The sequence below is a fragment of the Mustela nivalis genome (genome assembly GCF_964662115.1).
Source record: "Mustela nivalis genome assembly, chromosome: 3".
In the NCBI taxonomy this organism is placed as follows: domain Eukaryota; kingdom Metazoa; phylum Chordata; class Mammalia; order Carnivora; family Mustelidae; genus Mustela; species Mustela nivalis.
The window spans coordinates 119,467,457-119,483,637 of record NC_139022.1 but is presented as its reverse complement, the minus strand read 5'-3'; the positions used below and the strand labels follow the sequence as shown (position 1 = coordinate 119,483,637).

At 43.4% G+C, this 16,181-nt stretch overlaps 1 protein-coding gene across 1 annotated transcript; it reads left to right on the top strand.

Moving 5' to 3' along the window:
* Positions 1-3,244: 3,244 nt before the first annotated feature.
* BNIP1 (BCL2 interacting protein 1) lies at positions 3,245-14,413 on the top strand. The gene is made up of 6 exons (XM_082726096.1): positions 3,245-3,382; positions 5,163-5,255; positions 6,713-6,804; positions 9,471-9,572; positions 10,407-10,525; positions 13,797-14,413. Exons 1-6 carry the CDS (start codon positions 3,299-3,301, stop codon positions 13,991-13,993), a joined length of 687 nt encoding a protein of 228 aa, XP_082582222.1. The 5' UTR covers positions 3,245-3,298; the 3' UTR covers positions 13,994-14,413.
* The last annotated feature ends 1,768 nt before the right edge of the window (positions 14,414-16,181 follow it).

Genomic DNA, 16,181 nt, shown 5'->3' with positions numbered 1-16,181 from the left:
AGTCTGGAAGGCTAGGGTGGCTGGCCTTCATGACACCCCCTAAGGTGCTTTTCTATCAGGTAACTCAGCTCTCAACGGTGCATTGAGGTGGGTGGCCATGTCCATTTTACAAAAGAGAATAGACTCAGATAAGGGGACTCACCTCTGACCCAGCTTATATGATAGCCCCAATTCAAACTCCAGTCTGCTCCTGTACTCAGAGACAATTCATACTCCTAAAGGACCAGGCCAGGTCACAGGTAATATTTGCATGGATATCTGTGTATGAAGGAGATAATAGGCTTAGAATCTGAAACAGAACTCAAGCCAAAAACTAGCAGATATAGTAACCAAAAGCTCATCTCAGGATCTGAGGGTAAAGGTGATAGAAGCAAAATAGCATTGGCAATAAGTCAGTGAGGATGTGGGTCACCACATTGTACATCTATCCCTCAAAGATGGCCTCTAGCTTGAGGGCTTAGAATTGGGTCTGTTTGTTTGAAGGGAGCATGTTTGAGGGTGGAGAAAAAAGGAGCTATGTTTTTTTCTTTAACTACTGCAGAAAAATTGCGTGGAAACTGTCAGCTGCATAGGAATTTCCAGCAAGAAGCCAGATGTGAAAGGGACCCAAGGTCATGTGTCCTAAATAGGGAGCTTCCATCTGAGGATCCAAAACTTTTGAGTGACCTGAAAAATGTCAGTTTCTTGAAAATATTTTAGTCTTAAAACATCACCAGAAATGAACTTAAAATGTACAAGGTCTAGATAAAGAAAACTTTAACATGAAAGACACAGAAGAAGACATGAACAAATGGAAAAAAAGACCCAAGTTCTTGAACCAGAGAAGCCAATAACATGAAGCTGTCAGTCCTCAAAATTATATTAAAAATTTAATGCTATCTCAAAACATATAAATGGGGTTAAAAAAAAAAAAACTCTACAAAGTTCATAGGGGAAAAAATAATTGGGAGATGCTGGGAGGAGAAAAAGATTGGGCATTTACACCAAACACATGAAAACACATAAAACTATAAACTGTCATTTTGACCCATAAATAGGCCAACAGAACAGAATGGAAGGTTTAGAAATAGATTAAAATGTAAGAATTTATTATGGTCGATGTAGCATCCAGAAGCAGTGAGAAAAAGACGGATTCCTCAGAAAACAGGGTTGGAACAACTAGGAAACTCTGGAAAAGAAAAGTTGGCTCTGTATCTCACACAGTAAGCCAGTATGTATCTCAAAATGTATAAATGAACAAATAACAGAAGGAAATGTGGGCAATTCCTTTAAAACCCATGGGGTGGGGATGGGGAGGCTTTTCTAACTTGGATCCCAAATCCAGGAGTCATAAATGAAGATCAGTAAATTCTATGCGAAATAAAAATTTAAAAAGCTTCTTTAAGGCCAAAACCATCATAAGGCAAGTCGAAATTCTATAGTCTATGCAAAAAGCTAAGGCCTAATCCTCCTACTATATAAAGAGCTCCTGGAAACTGGTATGAAAAAGAACAACCACACAGTAGAGAAGTGAGCAAAGTAAATACAAAGAGCACTCAATCTCATTCATGATAAAAGAAATGCAAATTTAAAAAAATCTTAGTATTTGTTAACACAGCACGTTGGCGGGAAAGCAGGCATTTGTACTGCACTGCTGTGGGAGTATAAATGGATATAAACTGTCTGAAGAGCAATTTGGTAGTATGTATCCAAATTTTAAAATGCACATATCTTTCGACTAGCACTTTCTGCACTGGGCAAGTCATTCTCTCTGTGCTGTTTCTTCTCGTGTAAAATGTGGATAATTATACCTCATAGGTTTGCCATGAGAGTTCAGTTCGATGACACACATTAAGAACCTAGCACAAAGTGCCTGGCACATAGGCAGCATTCCAAAAATGTCAGTAAAGTCATAGCAGCTAATGCCCGTTGAGTTCTTAAACACATGCCACACTGCTGCACTATGCTTGGCGCTCTTCATGTACTACCTTATTTAATCCTCCAGACAACCCTGTGATTACCACCAGTTAGCATCCGGAGGATTCTGAGGCACAGAGATGTGAAGTGGATCGTCCAGCAGGAGTCAAGCAGGGTTGACTCCCAAGCCTGCAATACCCTGCCTGTTAGGTGCGGTGGGATGATTAACACCTTAAGGGGCCGTGTGGAACAATGGAGAAACAGATGGGCAAGCTACATAGCCCCATGTATGCAACACTACCCAAGGGGTCAGATTTGGTTTTTGAGGGAAGACATGGCTTTCAGTGAAAGCTCCTCCACGTTCAAGTTCGGTAACCATGGGGCACAGGTGTTCAGTTTTGGTTTTGCTGTGGTCGACTCTTCGTCCATCTACTGAGCTGTAAAACTGGGGCATTGCCTCTTTCAGCTGTGGCTGAAGGATTAAGAAAAATACACAGCTAGGCATTCAGGTCTTCATATTTTATGGTTGCTGATGTGAACAAAAAAGTACATGGGGTAGGAACGAGAGGAGGGAAGCCTTCTAAGAAAAGGGAACAGCACATTCCAAAGCTATAGATACAAAAAGAGCTTGAGGAATCCAGGAGAGGGATGGGCTGAGGTAGCTCACGGCCTTGAACACCAGCTAGGAAACTTGGACTATTTAATAATAAAACTGAAACAAAAGAGCCAGCATTTGTTGAGGGTCTGCTCTTAATTATTTCCATCAAAACTACTCCAGCGAGGTAGATTTAATAAATCCACCTGTACACAAAAGGAAACTGCCAGGAGCCATAGAAGAGTTATAGGCAGGGAAGTGGCTTGATCAGTTGTGATTTTAGAACCCTTGGACCGAGTATTGAACTGGCAGGGGTGCTCTAAGAGACCTGCCTTGAATTCCATAAATTAGAAGTAGTAATACCATTTTTCATTAGCTCCACAATTTATATTCACTGTATAACATATGGAAAATACAAGAAAATTTAAAGAAATATAAAAAATTGTTAACTCCTCCTTCCAGAGATATCCCAATTGATACTTTCCTTCCAGTCTTTTTTTTTTCCCCATTATGCAAAAAATATGGAGTCATTAGAATGGCTCTTAGATAGAAGATGGGGAAAAGCCACTGTTAAAACGCCCTTGATACTCCCTCTCTTCTTCTCCATGTTCCTAGGACCACGCCAAGAGGCCAAGCCGAATCCTTCCCGAGTTTTCAGGAAAAATCCCCAGGACTTACCGCCCGGACCCTCGCACGCCTCAGGCCGGTCTCTAGAGGGCGCTGCCGAAAGACCGCACGCAGAAGGAACGCGACGCGAAACGCGCATAAATTTGGGCACCGCCGCTGCCCGTCGCTGGCGGCCTCAACATGGCGGCCTCGCAAGATGTACACGTCCGTATCTGTAACCAAGAGATTGTCAAATTCGACCTGGAGGTGAAGGCGCTTATCCAGGTACTAATTCCCGAGACCCCTGCCGGGCTCCAGCGTCCCTAAACCCAGGCTCCAGTGGCCTCCTATGAACTCGGTGGTCTCCCTCCCGAGCTTTAACCACTTGGTCAGGTCTCTGAGGTCGTTGATCCCGCCCCATGGCCGGCTGCCTCGTTGTGGTGCCCCTTTGGTCCCGTTTCCTTGACCATTGGCCCTGATCCTCCCTTCACTTGCTGTTGCCTTGCCTTGTCTGGACAGTCCCATGTTCCCCGGCTCCTGACCAGGCTTCCCCTTTGTGGCCCCATTGGCCGCCCCCTCACACACTTCTCTGCGGGGACCACCGCATAACATACCTGCCACCCTGGTAGGCCACGCCTTCTGACACCAACTTCCCCACCATTTGGTGGCGTCCTGGGAGCCATTAGCCTCACCCCCTCCTGGCCAACTGGTCAGGGTGTGGTGTCCCGTGGTACCAAAGGCTGCCTGACATGGGAGGCACCCGATGAAATGAACTTTGTAAATGAGGAAATCGGATAAAATACGAAGGCCTGAATCAGAAGGCAGATGGTGGCAAGACTGCGACCGGACGGAGAAAGTCAGCCCAGAGAAGGGACTTAGGGAGTATCTATAACTTTGTTGAACAGATGGGGTAATTGCGATGCTTTGCCTTAAGCCATGTGAGGGTAGAAGGCAGCAGAGCAGTAACCAGTTGGCACAGGCAAGAGTTAGGAATGTAGAAATGGTTCCTAGAATTTAGCAGAAAGAAACTGGGAGTTTTAAACCTTGATTTTAGGCGTTATTTCCCTTTTCAACAAATGTTACTAAACATTAGATGTGGACTTAGTTTGCAACTAGCTGTGGCAAAAAGTGAAGGACAGTAGGACTCTCCATGGAAACCAGATGCAGAATAAACCTTATGGTGGTGCAAGGGTGTGTGATTTAACGACAAAGCCAGAGAATAAGTGAGGAAACTTGATGCAAACATTTAAACGTCTTCTTCAACTTCACTTCTCCATACACACTGCAGAACTTCTGGGATGAATCTAGAAAAATAAATTTAGGATTCATACAAATAAAATTGTCTTTTCACATAATCTAAGCTGCTTTAGACCCCTTCTGTACTCTCTAATAAGACTCATCTTATTAGATGTCTGTGTGGTGGGCAGTGTGATGAGGAAACTGAGGCCGAGAGAACTCAAGTGACTTTTTGTTACACAGCCAAAAAGTTGCTACAGCCAGAATTTGAATCCACATACTCTGGGTCTAAGGCCTGCTCTAAAACCTGACGCCAGTAATTTTGAATGTCCAGAAACAAATTCTAAGTCTACCCTTGAACATGGCTCTAAACAGTGTGATTTATAATAGATGGTTTGTAAAATCAGGTTGAAGTTAACCTTGTTTGATGATGCCATGAATTGAGCATCCTGATTTTCAGGTTGGAAAGATCTAAAGTTTAAGTATCACCTTCGGATGTCCATTCTTTTTGGACATACAAGCTACTTTAAGCCTTTTTATACTGACCGGGCAGCGTTTTGTTAAACTTTAGGAACTAACAAGTCAAGACAGTTGTGTTTCTTTTTATGCTTTTATATTATCTGCTCAAAATTAATTTAAAGAGCTAAGAGAGAAATGTAAATGATAATGTTTTTGCTTGTGTTGCAGAGGTAAGCCTCAAAGATCAGGATGAATTATAGTCAGTAGGCCAGCCTTAGTTGTGGTCTAAGCCAACTCTCACTGTACAGATGGTATCATTTCATTTTAGTGCCTCGAGAAAGGCCACCCTCACCTCTTCAATGTCTCCTAGGATATTCGAGATTGTTCAGGACCATTGAGTGCACTTACCGAACTGAATACTAAAGTAAAAGAGAAGTTTCAGCAATTGCGGCACAGAATACAGGTGAGTAGCTGCAGAGCTGAGATGTGGGGCAATTGGGGAACAATGAGGAGGCCCCATCCTGGCAGTAACCTCTGCTTGAGAGCTGTCCAGGTTCTTTAGTAAACGTTTTGACAGTGCGAGTAACTGTACTACCGTGTTCTCCAGGTAAAAGTAAGGAACTTTTGAATGCATCGTCAGTGTTCACTGGGGTTTTTTAATCCTGTGCTTTGCCTAGCCTCTTCCTTCCTGTTTCTAAGGTGTGCAGTCACTTCATAGGCACATACAGCACTCCTGAATCCAGCTAAGGTATATGTGCTCTCAAAAACCACTGCAGTGAGAAGTACCCATTTGCATAGCCTGTTTCTGCTGCTGTGCCCTAGTGAGAATAAGATGGGTGCATGCATCTTCCCATTCCTAAGTGGGCCTTGGGGCACCTGGTCTCACTGCTTGTGGTGCTGGGATTTAAAGACTTGTGATTTTCCTGTGACATGGCCCCAGATGCTCCTGACAACTTCCGCTGTTCAACAGAGGACAATCCGTTTCAAACCTGGAAGAAAAACTGGCCATTCAGAAATAGTATGTCTGGGTCCAGTGCATTGCCTTCTTAAGGGATTTGCAAGGCAATTGTGAAAATAAGCAGTTTCTTTCATAAGAGTTTACTTAAGAATTTTAGCAGTATCACTGAACCTAGCTGATCTTTTTGCCTTCACTCTAGCACTGATTTAATCATTTAATTTTTTATTTTTGAAAGGCTGTTATTTTCACATGTTTTATATATATGAATGTATGTGTGTAAATATGGGCACACAGTGAACCTTCAAATTGTTTGCTACTAGTCGATGATGAAATAGTTACAGGGTTTGAGAGTGAGCATTTAGACATGTAGCAGTTTGGTATTTCCATGTTATCTCCAAGTGGGACCAGGGGGCTCCTATTTACTAACTTTTTATTCCCTTTTCATTCCAGGTATGCCCTAGATTATAGGAGTGAATCTCTCATTCCAGGGCAGCTATGCATAGCTCACAGGTTGAGCGCTCTGGCTCTTAGTTCCCTTCTCTCCCTGGGGTCCTGAGGATTATCCTTACTTTCTTGCAAGTCAGCTATATACTTATAAGGATGTTTGTTCTGTTACCTGGCTTTCCTAAATGTTCTCTCTTTATTTTTTTTTTAAAGATTTTATTTATTTATTTGATAGACACACAGCAAGAGAGGGAATACAAGTAGTGGGAGTGGGAGAGGGAGAAACAGGCTTCCTGCTTGGCTTAGGCTTAGGCTTAGTCCTCAATCCCAGGACTCTGGGATCATGACCTAAGCCAAAGGCAGACACTTAACAACTGAGCCACCCAAGCACCCCTCTAAGTGTTCTCTTTTAGAAGGGTTTTCAAGTGCTATTGTATAACCACTAGAAAGAGAAGTGCTCTTTGGTTTTTATATTGGCTTTAAAAATTATTTTAATATAGACCTCTTTTCCCCCAAAGGAGCTTGAGCAATCAGCTAAAGAGCAAGACAAAGAGTCAGAGAAACAAGTTCTGCTCCAGGAAGTGGAGAATCACAAAAAGCAGATGCTCAGGTAGGTGGGGCTTATGCTAGGTCACAGGCTCCCTGGGAGGCTTGTACAAGGGCTTGCCTAACAAACCTGGCTTAATGATTTAATTGTGTCATTTATACACAGACTGAGTGTCTTCTCTAGATCAATAGTTCTCAAAGCAGAGGCCAGCAGTGGTTGTTGGTAGGTCAAATGTGTGTATAGTTTATAAAAGCATATTTACCATTTTATAATTATTTTTAAGTCAAAACCAAAAAATGGTTGCTTTTGTGATACAGGGTCTTTTTTTAATTAATAATTTTTATTTAAGTAATAATTTTTATTACTTATAATACATTATTTGCCCCAGGGGTACAGGTCTGTGAATAGCCAGGCTTACACATTTCATACCACGCACCACAGGGTCTTTTTTCTTTAAGGGTAATTGCTACCAAAGAAAGTCCTGCTTAAGATGGACCAAAATTTAGAAAGTTTTAAATGGAACTTTATCTTAAAAAATAAAATACCCCAAAATATAAAATGTTATGCTATGTTAAATGGTGGTTATCGTTGTAGCTGTGTGCTAACCTTTGTATAATTGAGGTATGTGCTATTTCTGGGTATTGAGTTGTGGGACTTTCCAACAAAATTGTCTGATGGCATGAAAGAGTACCCATCCCTTCACATTTGACTTTTGTATCATAATCATAAGTGTTGTGGCAAAAATATTTGAGGGCTCCATCAGCTTTCCCAATCCTCTGGTAGGTAAGTCATTCTCTTTTGAAGCCCCTGCTAATCCTCCTCCTCCTGGGTGTTTCCTTCAAACTTGTAAATTGCTCTAACTCTACCAGACCTGTCTCTGGTTTTGCTTCTGATTTGAATAATTCTCCAGCATCATCCTTGCTGAGCAACAGCTGTGTTTATAACACCCAGCAACAGGAGGAGACTGACAAAGATGTGGGCATGGTAGAGCCTAGTATAAATAGGAAGGGATGTGTGAGTAGCGACCAGTGTTAAAACGCGTGGCTCGGTTGTAATACTTTGTGTCGTGATGGTGTTTGCTTCCATTGGCCACCAAGGATACTCGGATTATAAACACTAAGTCAGGAGGACCCCTTGTATAAAGTATAGTAGGTTACACTAGATAAGGTGGGCTTCACATGGCTTTAAAGTTGAGAATGGCCACTCACAATGTGGAGTTACAGGGAGATAGAGAGAAAGCAGTATAATGAATACTTAGGCAATTGTGTGTGAAAACTGGTTGTGCTTGCCTGGGTTATCGTGCTTATCACACTGTTCAGCAAATGTTTGTTTGCTTGTCTTTTTCCCCAATAAATTGAACCCCCTTGAGGGCAGCCACTGTGGTTTACTCATGTCTGTGTCACAAGGCCCGGCAGAACCCCCTTGCTAACAGTTCAAAAATTTAATCGATTCTTTTTAAATATCAGGTGTAGAATGGCATAGCAGTGCTGTTCTGGTGGCAGACATCTCTTTTTAATGTTTTAAGTACAGAGGTGCTCTTAGAAAAACACCCTGCCAGTTCACATGCCCTGTGTTTGACTTTGTAAATATCTCAGGGGTTAGCATAGGTGATGTGAACCAGCTCACCAAGAGCCGTAGTTCTTGAGTTTGATTCTCTGAGGGGCGCAGTTAATATTTTTATAGTCCGTCGACGAAGGCTGCACTGCTAACCCCAGGGAGCTGTTCACTAAATTTGAGTTCTCTCTCATAAGGGAGGTCAAGTAAAGAATAAGTCCCATGAAACTGGGCTCTGCCTAATACCTTGTGTTTGTCTTATTCGTGACTGTTCTGGGTGTCTAAAGACAAATCTTTAAAAAATACTGAGTAAGACCAAAGTGCTGAATCATTGTATTGCACACTTGAAACTAATATTACACTGCATGTTATCTAACTGGAATTTAAATAATTTAGGAGTGCCTGGTTGGCTCAGTCAGTTGAGCACCCAACACCTGATTTTGGCTTAGGTTATGGTCTCAGGGCACTGGGATCAAGCCCTGTGTCAGGCTCTGTGCTGAGCATGGAGCCTGCTTGAGATTTTCTCTCCCTCTTCCTCTCCCCCTGCTCTCGCCCTCACACGTGCTCTTTCTCTCAAAAAAGAAAAAAATTTAAAACTTTAAAAAGAAAAAAAATATTGAGGAAAACTTTTCTATGATTTTCCTCCTTCTTATAATACCTATTGATTGGCTAATGGGCCAGAGACTATTGTTCTGGGTAGGTACTGGTGATCCAGGGATGAGTAAGACATGGTTGTTTTTCACGGTTCTTCCATTTCTTCAAGAAGTGGAACCAACCAGTGCACAGGGCAGAGAGCAGTAAAATGTTAGTGATAACTTGACAGAGCAGGGCCTCGTACTCCCAAGGCGAGTTTGAAGTCTGAAGCCACTGCAGGCTGTCAGCACAGAAGTCCCATGGCCAGACTGCTCCCTCTTGCTGCCCTGGAAGGAAAGGGACAGCTATAGAGAGTAGGCCAGTAAGAGAACGTCCCAGAGGCAGCCACCAGGGTCCCTAGAGATGTTGTTGCCTGAGCTGGAGCAGTTGCTGGGGCAACCAAGAGGTGGAAGTGGTGGGAGGTATGGACTCTCTGGTGTCCACTCCTGGGCAGCCTTCCCCCTCACTCCCTTGCCAGAAGGAAGAACTGCTGTGACTTGATCTGATTGACAGAAACTCATGTAAGACCCTTCTGATTTCAGCAATCAGACCTCATGGAGGAAGGCTAATCTCACTTGCAAAATCGCTATCGACAATCTAGAGAAAGCACAACTTCTCCAGGGAGGAGACCTCTTAAGGCAAAGGTATCGGTCTTTTTGTCTTTCTGGGCCCTGATGAAAGAACAGATAGCAATTGCCAAGGTGCAAAACCTGCATAGGAAACCCCTTCTTGTTTTCAATGTAAAACACTTTATTATATAGGCACTTTATTATATTGGCACTTTATTATATAGGTAATTTTTTTTAAGTATGAAAGAAATACATGCTTACTTGTAATTAAATGGTAAAATAAAGAAAAATGTTAATGACAAACTGAAACCATACTGTCCTGTCACTGTGTTGCACACATTTTGATATATTGCCTCCTCCCACCATTTTTTTTTTTTACAAAGTCAGAATCATACCGTATATGAAACATAGGGCCCCGCTCTTCTTCACATAGTATAGTAGCACAAAGATTTGCTTGTTATTTTAGAAACTCTAAAACAAATTTTAAGAGTACATAGTATTCCCCTGTATTAGCTAATCCTGTTTGTGTCTGTTTACATTTCTGGTTTGTCAGTATTGTAAATAATACACAAGGCCACATCTTAGGACAAAATGTAGGCTTTGCCTACATTTTGGATTTTTCCATTGGAGAGTTTCCCAGGGATGAGATTATTGGGTCAAAGGCATAAATGTTTCTAAGGCTCTTAATACATATTGCCAAATTGCTTTACAGAAGGTAGCACCAGATTGCATTCCTACTAGTAGTCTTCAGAAGTGTGGTATCAGCATACCCTTGCGGGTATTGACTGTGATCATTGATATTTAAATATGTTATTTTGATAGATTTAAAAAAATGGGATCTCATTTGAAGATGGGTTTTCTTGCAGCCAGGGTTTTGTTGACATACCTCCTCCCACTCTGGACTTATAGGAAAACCACCAAAGAGAGCCTGGCCCAGACGTCCAGTGCCATCACGGAGAGCCTCATGGGGATCAGCAGGATGATGTCCCAGCAGGTCCAGCAGAGCGAGGAAGCCATGCAGACGCTAGGTAAAGCGAGACCTGGAGATAGAAGCTTCTCCCAAAGCCCTTGCTCTGATACCTGCCACCAGGATCTTCCACCTTTGCCCCCTCTCCACAGCCTCATCTCCAAGCTTACTGACTTGTGTGGCTTCTCACTTCTTTGACAGTGTGGTGTTACCCAGAGTGGGGTGTGTTGCTCTTACTTCTCTTTTTGGTTTTGTAGTTGTCCTGGAAGATCTGCACAGCCCTGTCAAAATGCTTCCCAGCAGAAGCACTCCCAGGGCTTCATGTGAAAAGCAGAATTCCCAGGCCTTCTCTTGGAAAGTGGGTGCTAGCAGGGTTGGGGGAGGAGCCTAGCAGTCTGTTTTTTTCTCTTGAGTTCTGTGGACCATGTGACCAGGCAGGTTGGGGAATCATTGCTTGAGGAGATGTTTAGTGTATTGGCTGCTGGTTGGTCTGCTAGGGCCTCAGCATATGATATACTGTCCGGTGTTATATTTACTGTGAGCGCCTTTTAAAAGATTCAGTGAGAAGCCAAAAAAGAAGCCACTTGAGCACCTGGTTCTCTCCAGCAGCCTTCCCATGTTGTCTCCCTTCTGTATAGGAAAACAGGAGAGAGTTTACTGTTTGAGACAGTTTTGGAAGATTTCATGAAGAGACAAAAGCAGAGAGCACAGTATGCAGTTGTTAGCTCCTGGCCGGTCTTGTTTCAGCCCCACCCTTCCTGGGCCTCCATCTGGATTATTTCAGAGCAAATCACAGACATCATCTGTAAATATCTCAACATGTCTCTCTAAAAGATAAGAGACTCTTGAAACAAAAAACAAACAAAACCAAACCACAATACCATTATCACTCTTAAAAGGTATCTATAATTTTGAGCCACTTTTTTTTCAGTGCACTGCTCAAACAGGAGGAAGGAAAAGCTAAGCAAGCAACTTGTCCCCAGGGTCAGTTACCTGGGCATTTACGCTCAGTACCAGCTGATCACCTCTGCTATATGTGTGCTGGGCTCGGGGCTCACGCCTTCGAAGAGGCCTGGAGAATCTGCAAAATAGGAGGCCACCTGGCCTTTGAGTGGAGGGCTTTTCTGCTTTGATGCAGGTGACAGGACCCCCCCCCCCGCCCCCACCTGCACACACACACACACACAGTCTATACACACATCAGAAACAGATGAGATAGTTAAGTGGTAAGAAGGGTGCACAGATGCTGAATGGCTTCTGGGGTGCTGAGGGCTGTTCTTAGAGCCCATTTTGTAGGAGGGAAAACTATTGAAGAAAGAAGAATGCATTCTTTTTTTTTTAATAAAGATTTTATTTATTTGTCAGGGATAGAGGGAGAGAGAGCAAGTGAGCACAGGCAGACAGAGAGGCAGGCAGAGGCAGAAGGAGAAGCAGGCTCCCTGCCGAGCAAGGAGCCCGATGTGGGACTCGATCCCAGGACGCTGGGATCATGACCTGAGCCGAAGGCAGCCGCTTAACTAACTGAGCCACCCAGGCATCCCAGAAGAAGAATGCATTCTTAATCCTTTCCTTAGAGCTCACAAATTTTGATTTAAGAGCCTAATAGGACTACAGCTTTGTTTTTTGTTTTTTTAAGCGTATGAGGGATATAGTGTCTGGAATTTGCTGGAATTGGGTGGGGTAGTATGGGGACCAGAGTGCCAGGGAGTTGGTGGTTCTTGGGTATGGGTAATGGGCACAGGGCATTTCATGATACTGTTCTGTCTACTTTGGTGATGCTTTAAAATTCTCTATAATATGAAGTTGAATAAGAAAGGCCTATTAGATTTTTTGGAGCTGACTCTTAGGCTTTTTGGGATGGCAGTAGGCATAGAGAAAAGGCCAAGAGAGGGATTTTGTTATCCGAGTGTGTGTTTATTTTTCCCCTTCATCTGTCTTTATATAAATGCTGCTCTGTTTCCTCCGGTAATTTCTTTTACTTACTTATTGACTTTTAATTTTATGAAAGGTAATAGGCATTACGTGATTAAGAAAAAAGCCTCTAGGCCTGTATTGTCCAACATAAATAGAGTGTGAGCCATGTATTTAACTTTAAATTTTCCAGTAGGCACCTTAAAAAAGGTAAAAGAAACCTGTGAATTTATTTAACCCATTACGTATAAGATATTACCATTTCAGTATGTAATTAATATCAAAATCTACTGAGATATTTTATCTTTTTCTCATACTAAGTCTTTGAAATCATGTGTGTACTTTGCATCTAGGGACATCTCAGCTTGGTTTAGCCACATAATACATGTTCAAGTGCCACCTGTGTCTAGGGGCTGCATTATTGGACTGCACAGCCCTGGACATAGCTCTCTCTTCTGACCCCTGGCCATCAAGTTTACTCCCCAAGGGCAACCACTGTTAAAAGTTTCTTTTATATCCTTCTGAGGTCCTCCAAGCATGTATAGCATAAGCAAATTAAATATTGTTTATCCCCCTCTCAACAAATGGCAGTTTTCACATATGCTCTTTTACACCTCACTCTTCCACTTAACAACATATTTTATTCTGTGGATGTTCTGATGATGTTGGGTTTTTGGGGAGAATCTTACGAGGCAGATCTTCTTACCCAAGTGTCCGGCTCAAATACCCATACTCAGAAGTACATTTGTCTTCCTAGGCACAGTGAGCCTTAAGGCACATGCACATCTCCTTACGTTTCATACAGTGGCCTGAGCCTAGGTGTGACGTAGGTGTGACATCTTTAAAGCTACAGCAGTGTCCCAGGACTGAAGAAATAATATGTGTGGGGCTGGGGGCAGGCACCAGCCCAACTCTTTTGGATTCTACCAAGAGCAGATCTGACTCTCAGGGGTCCTGGCAGGGTGCACCTCAGGTGGAAAGTCTTGGTAACTTCTAGCTTCTGACCCCAAAAGGACTTCAGAGTGCCTGGCCACAGTTACCCAGGTTCATCTTGGGGCAGGTGACTCTTCTCACCAGCGCCTGCCTGCTTTGGAAAACTGAGATCAATAGTCAGGAAAGGAACTCTCTTCTTTTTTCCCTAGTGATGTTCACATTGAAAGATACCTAGTTTTGGCCCTGTGACATTGTATATAAACAAATCATGTCACTCTGAGCTGGATGGGACCTAGAGAGGTGCTTTCCTTATAATACCCTTGTTCATTGCTCCTCTGGATTGTTTCTGCTCACATCTTTGCTTGTGGCTGAGGGGAAAGTGCTACAGAGTGCAATGTTATTTGCTGCTAACCCAGCCAGCAGGGCAAAGTCTTTGGATTTGGTGCTCTACAGTGTCTGAGTCGGGCTCCCTCCCTCTTTTGTTTCAGCCAATTCTTCCCGGACTATCCTGGATGCAAATGAAGAGTTTAAGTCCATGTCAGGGACCATCCAGTTGGGACGGAAGCTTATCACAAAATATAATCGCCGAGAGCTGACGGACAAGCTTCTCATTTTCCTTGCCCTGGCCCTTTTCCTTGCTACGGTCCTTTATATTGTAAAAAAGCGGCTCTTTCCATTTTTGTAAGATCTGGAATTACCAGCTTTTGCCCATTTAGCTCCAGTGTCAGGATCTGTCCATGCTCCTGAGCTCAGCCCAGGCTGCCACCTCTGCAGCTTGCTCAAGGTGCTCAGCAGGTGGTTTGCAGACCCGGCCCCCCGGCTTTCTGCAGGCAGCTGGCTGGCCTGTAGAAGGTGAGTAGAGCAAGAGGAGGCCTGTTACCAGGACACCTGCAGGACACAGGGACTCCAGGAGCCATCACCCGGTATGTGTGGCTGTCACATGGGGCATGCAGAGGCCAGCCTTCAGGATTGGATCCTCCTCACTCTACTTCTCCTGCTATAGCCTTAATGCCAGATCTGGCAGAAGGAAGAGAGAATTGGGGAGAAGAAGGATAAGGAAAACTCATGTCCATTCCTTGAATAAACTTGACTATATTTAATAGAATGAAATGCATGTGGATTTATAAAGTATCCTTCTGGGAATCTGTGTCCTGTTTTTGATGTCTAGATTTCTAGGACATAAACTTAGATCATTTATTTGTTCATTCAACAAAGGATTATTAAGCAACAGCCACATGCAATGTATTACAGACACTGCTGACTATTACAAATACTTGTTAAAGCAGCTGCAGTTCCTCCCTCAGGGAGCAAGAAGAACAAGATCTCGTATGCTCTAAAAAAGTGGGTTACAAAAAGTCCCCACTGGACGTGGCTGACACCACATCTAAGAAGGCTCAGGCAGACATCCTTCTCTTTCTATGTACCGTGGTGGACCTGGCCTGGGGGTGTGCCATGTCTTGGGGGCTGGCCCATGTCTTTCTGAGGTCCAGAGCTAAATATAACCATGAGAGCAAGGCTAGTGATAAGCTGAGGCCTGTCTGGACCTGAGTTCTGCTGAGGCCTGGGGGATACTAGGGCTCAGGCTGGGAGATGTTAGTGTCTCCTTATGCTATAGGCCTGACTGGCCTCACATATGAAATTCAGCCTCCCCACTATTTATAGGCCCAGAGGCCCTGGGAGGTGTAACATAGAGGCAGAGGGGAAAGTGGAAAGAACATGGACTTTGAACCTTGGTTTTGAGTCTTGCCTCTACTGTAAGGGACTATGTGACCATAGGCAAGTTACCTTTTGTCACTAAGCCTCAGTTTCCCCACATGTAAAGTGGGGGTGATAGTCCATGTAGACATTTGTAGAGTCAATATGAGAATCAGACAAGAATGTAAAGTAACAAATGCAGCTTCTGTCTGACTGGACAGTGGGCTTCCCGAATGGGGCCTCCTCCAGGACTCTGGGCCCTGAGGTTTCCTGCCGCAAATGGGCTTCAGTGAAAGCTGGCCTGGGTGTCGGAAGTTCTGTTTAGATCTGCTTGAGCAGAGGGAGGGTGTGAACAGTTACGGCTTCAGTTAGGAAGTGCCAGATTGTCACAGGACCAAGTGTGTAAGAGATTGGCTACACACCTCAGACTGACTAATGAACACATTCTAGGTTAAGAGTGTGTGTGTGTGTGTGTGTGTGTGTGTGTGTGTGTGTGTGTACATGGTACAGATACACACTTCTCTATATATATCATTCTTAAACAATTTTTGGCCTCAGAAGACAGTGTAAAATGTGCACGCATGTGTCTTATTTATAGTCAAATTAAAGCTGAGAATAAAGCACAGATGGGAAATTCCCACTCAGATTCCAGCTGTAAGTGCAGCAGATGGATGTTATCAATTTAGGATTTTCTTGTCTTAACATTTTTCTTTACTGCTTCCCACTAATTGTCAACATCCTCCTTACAATATGGGAATGTGTGGGCTCTGTACTCCTTAAAAAAAAAAATCTCCCTTTGACTTTATTCTTCTTTAACTAACTTCCTTCTCCAAATAGGTTGAATTTGAAATGTCATCAGTAGCGTTATGTCTTGCAACCCCTATCACCCAGCCACGGGGATTCAAAATCATCCCCAAGTGGGCTGGCTGGGCAGAAAGCAGCCATTGCCATGTTCAACCGTGAGGGGGCAGTGTTCACATTTGCTCTACGGTCTTGCTGTGTTTAGGACTCCCTATCAGTATACATGGAATATTTTTTTTTTACTTTTTAAAAAAGATTTATTTATTTATTTGACAGACATCACAAGTAGGCAGAGAGGCAGAGAGAGAGAGGAAGAAGCAGGCTCTCCACTGAGCAGAGAGCCCTATGTGGGGCTTGATCCCAGGACCCAGGGATCA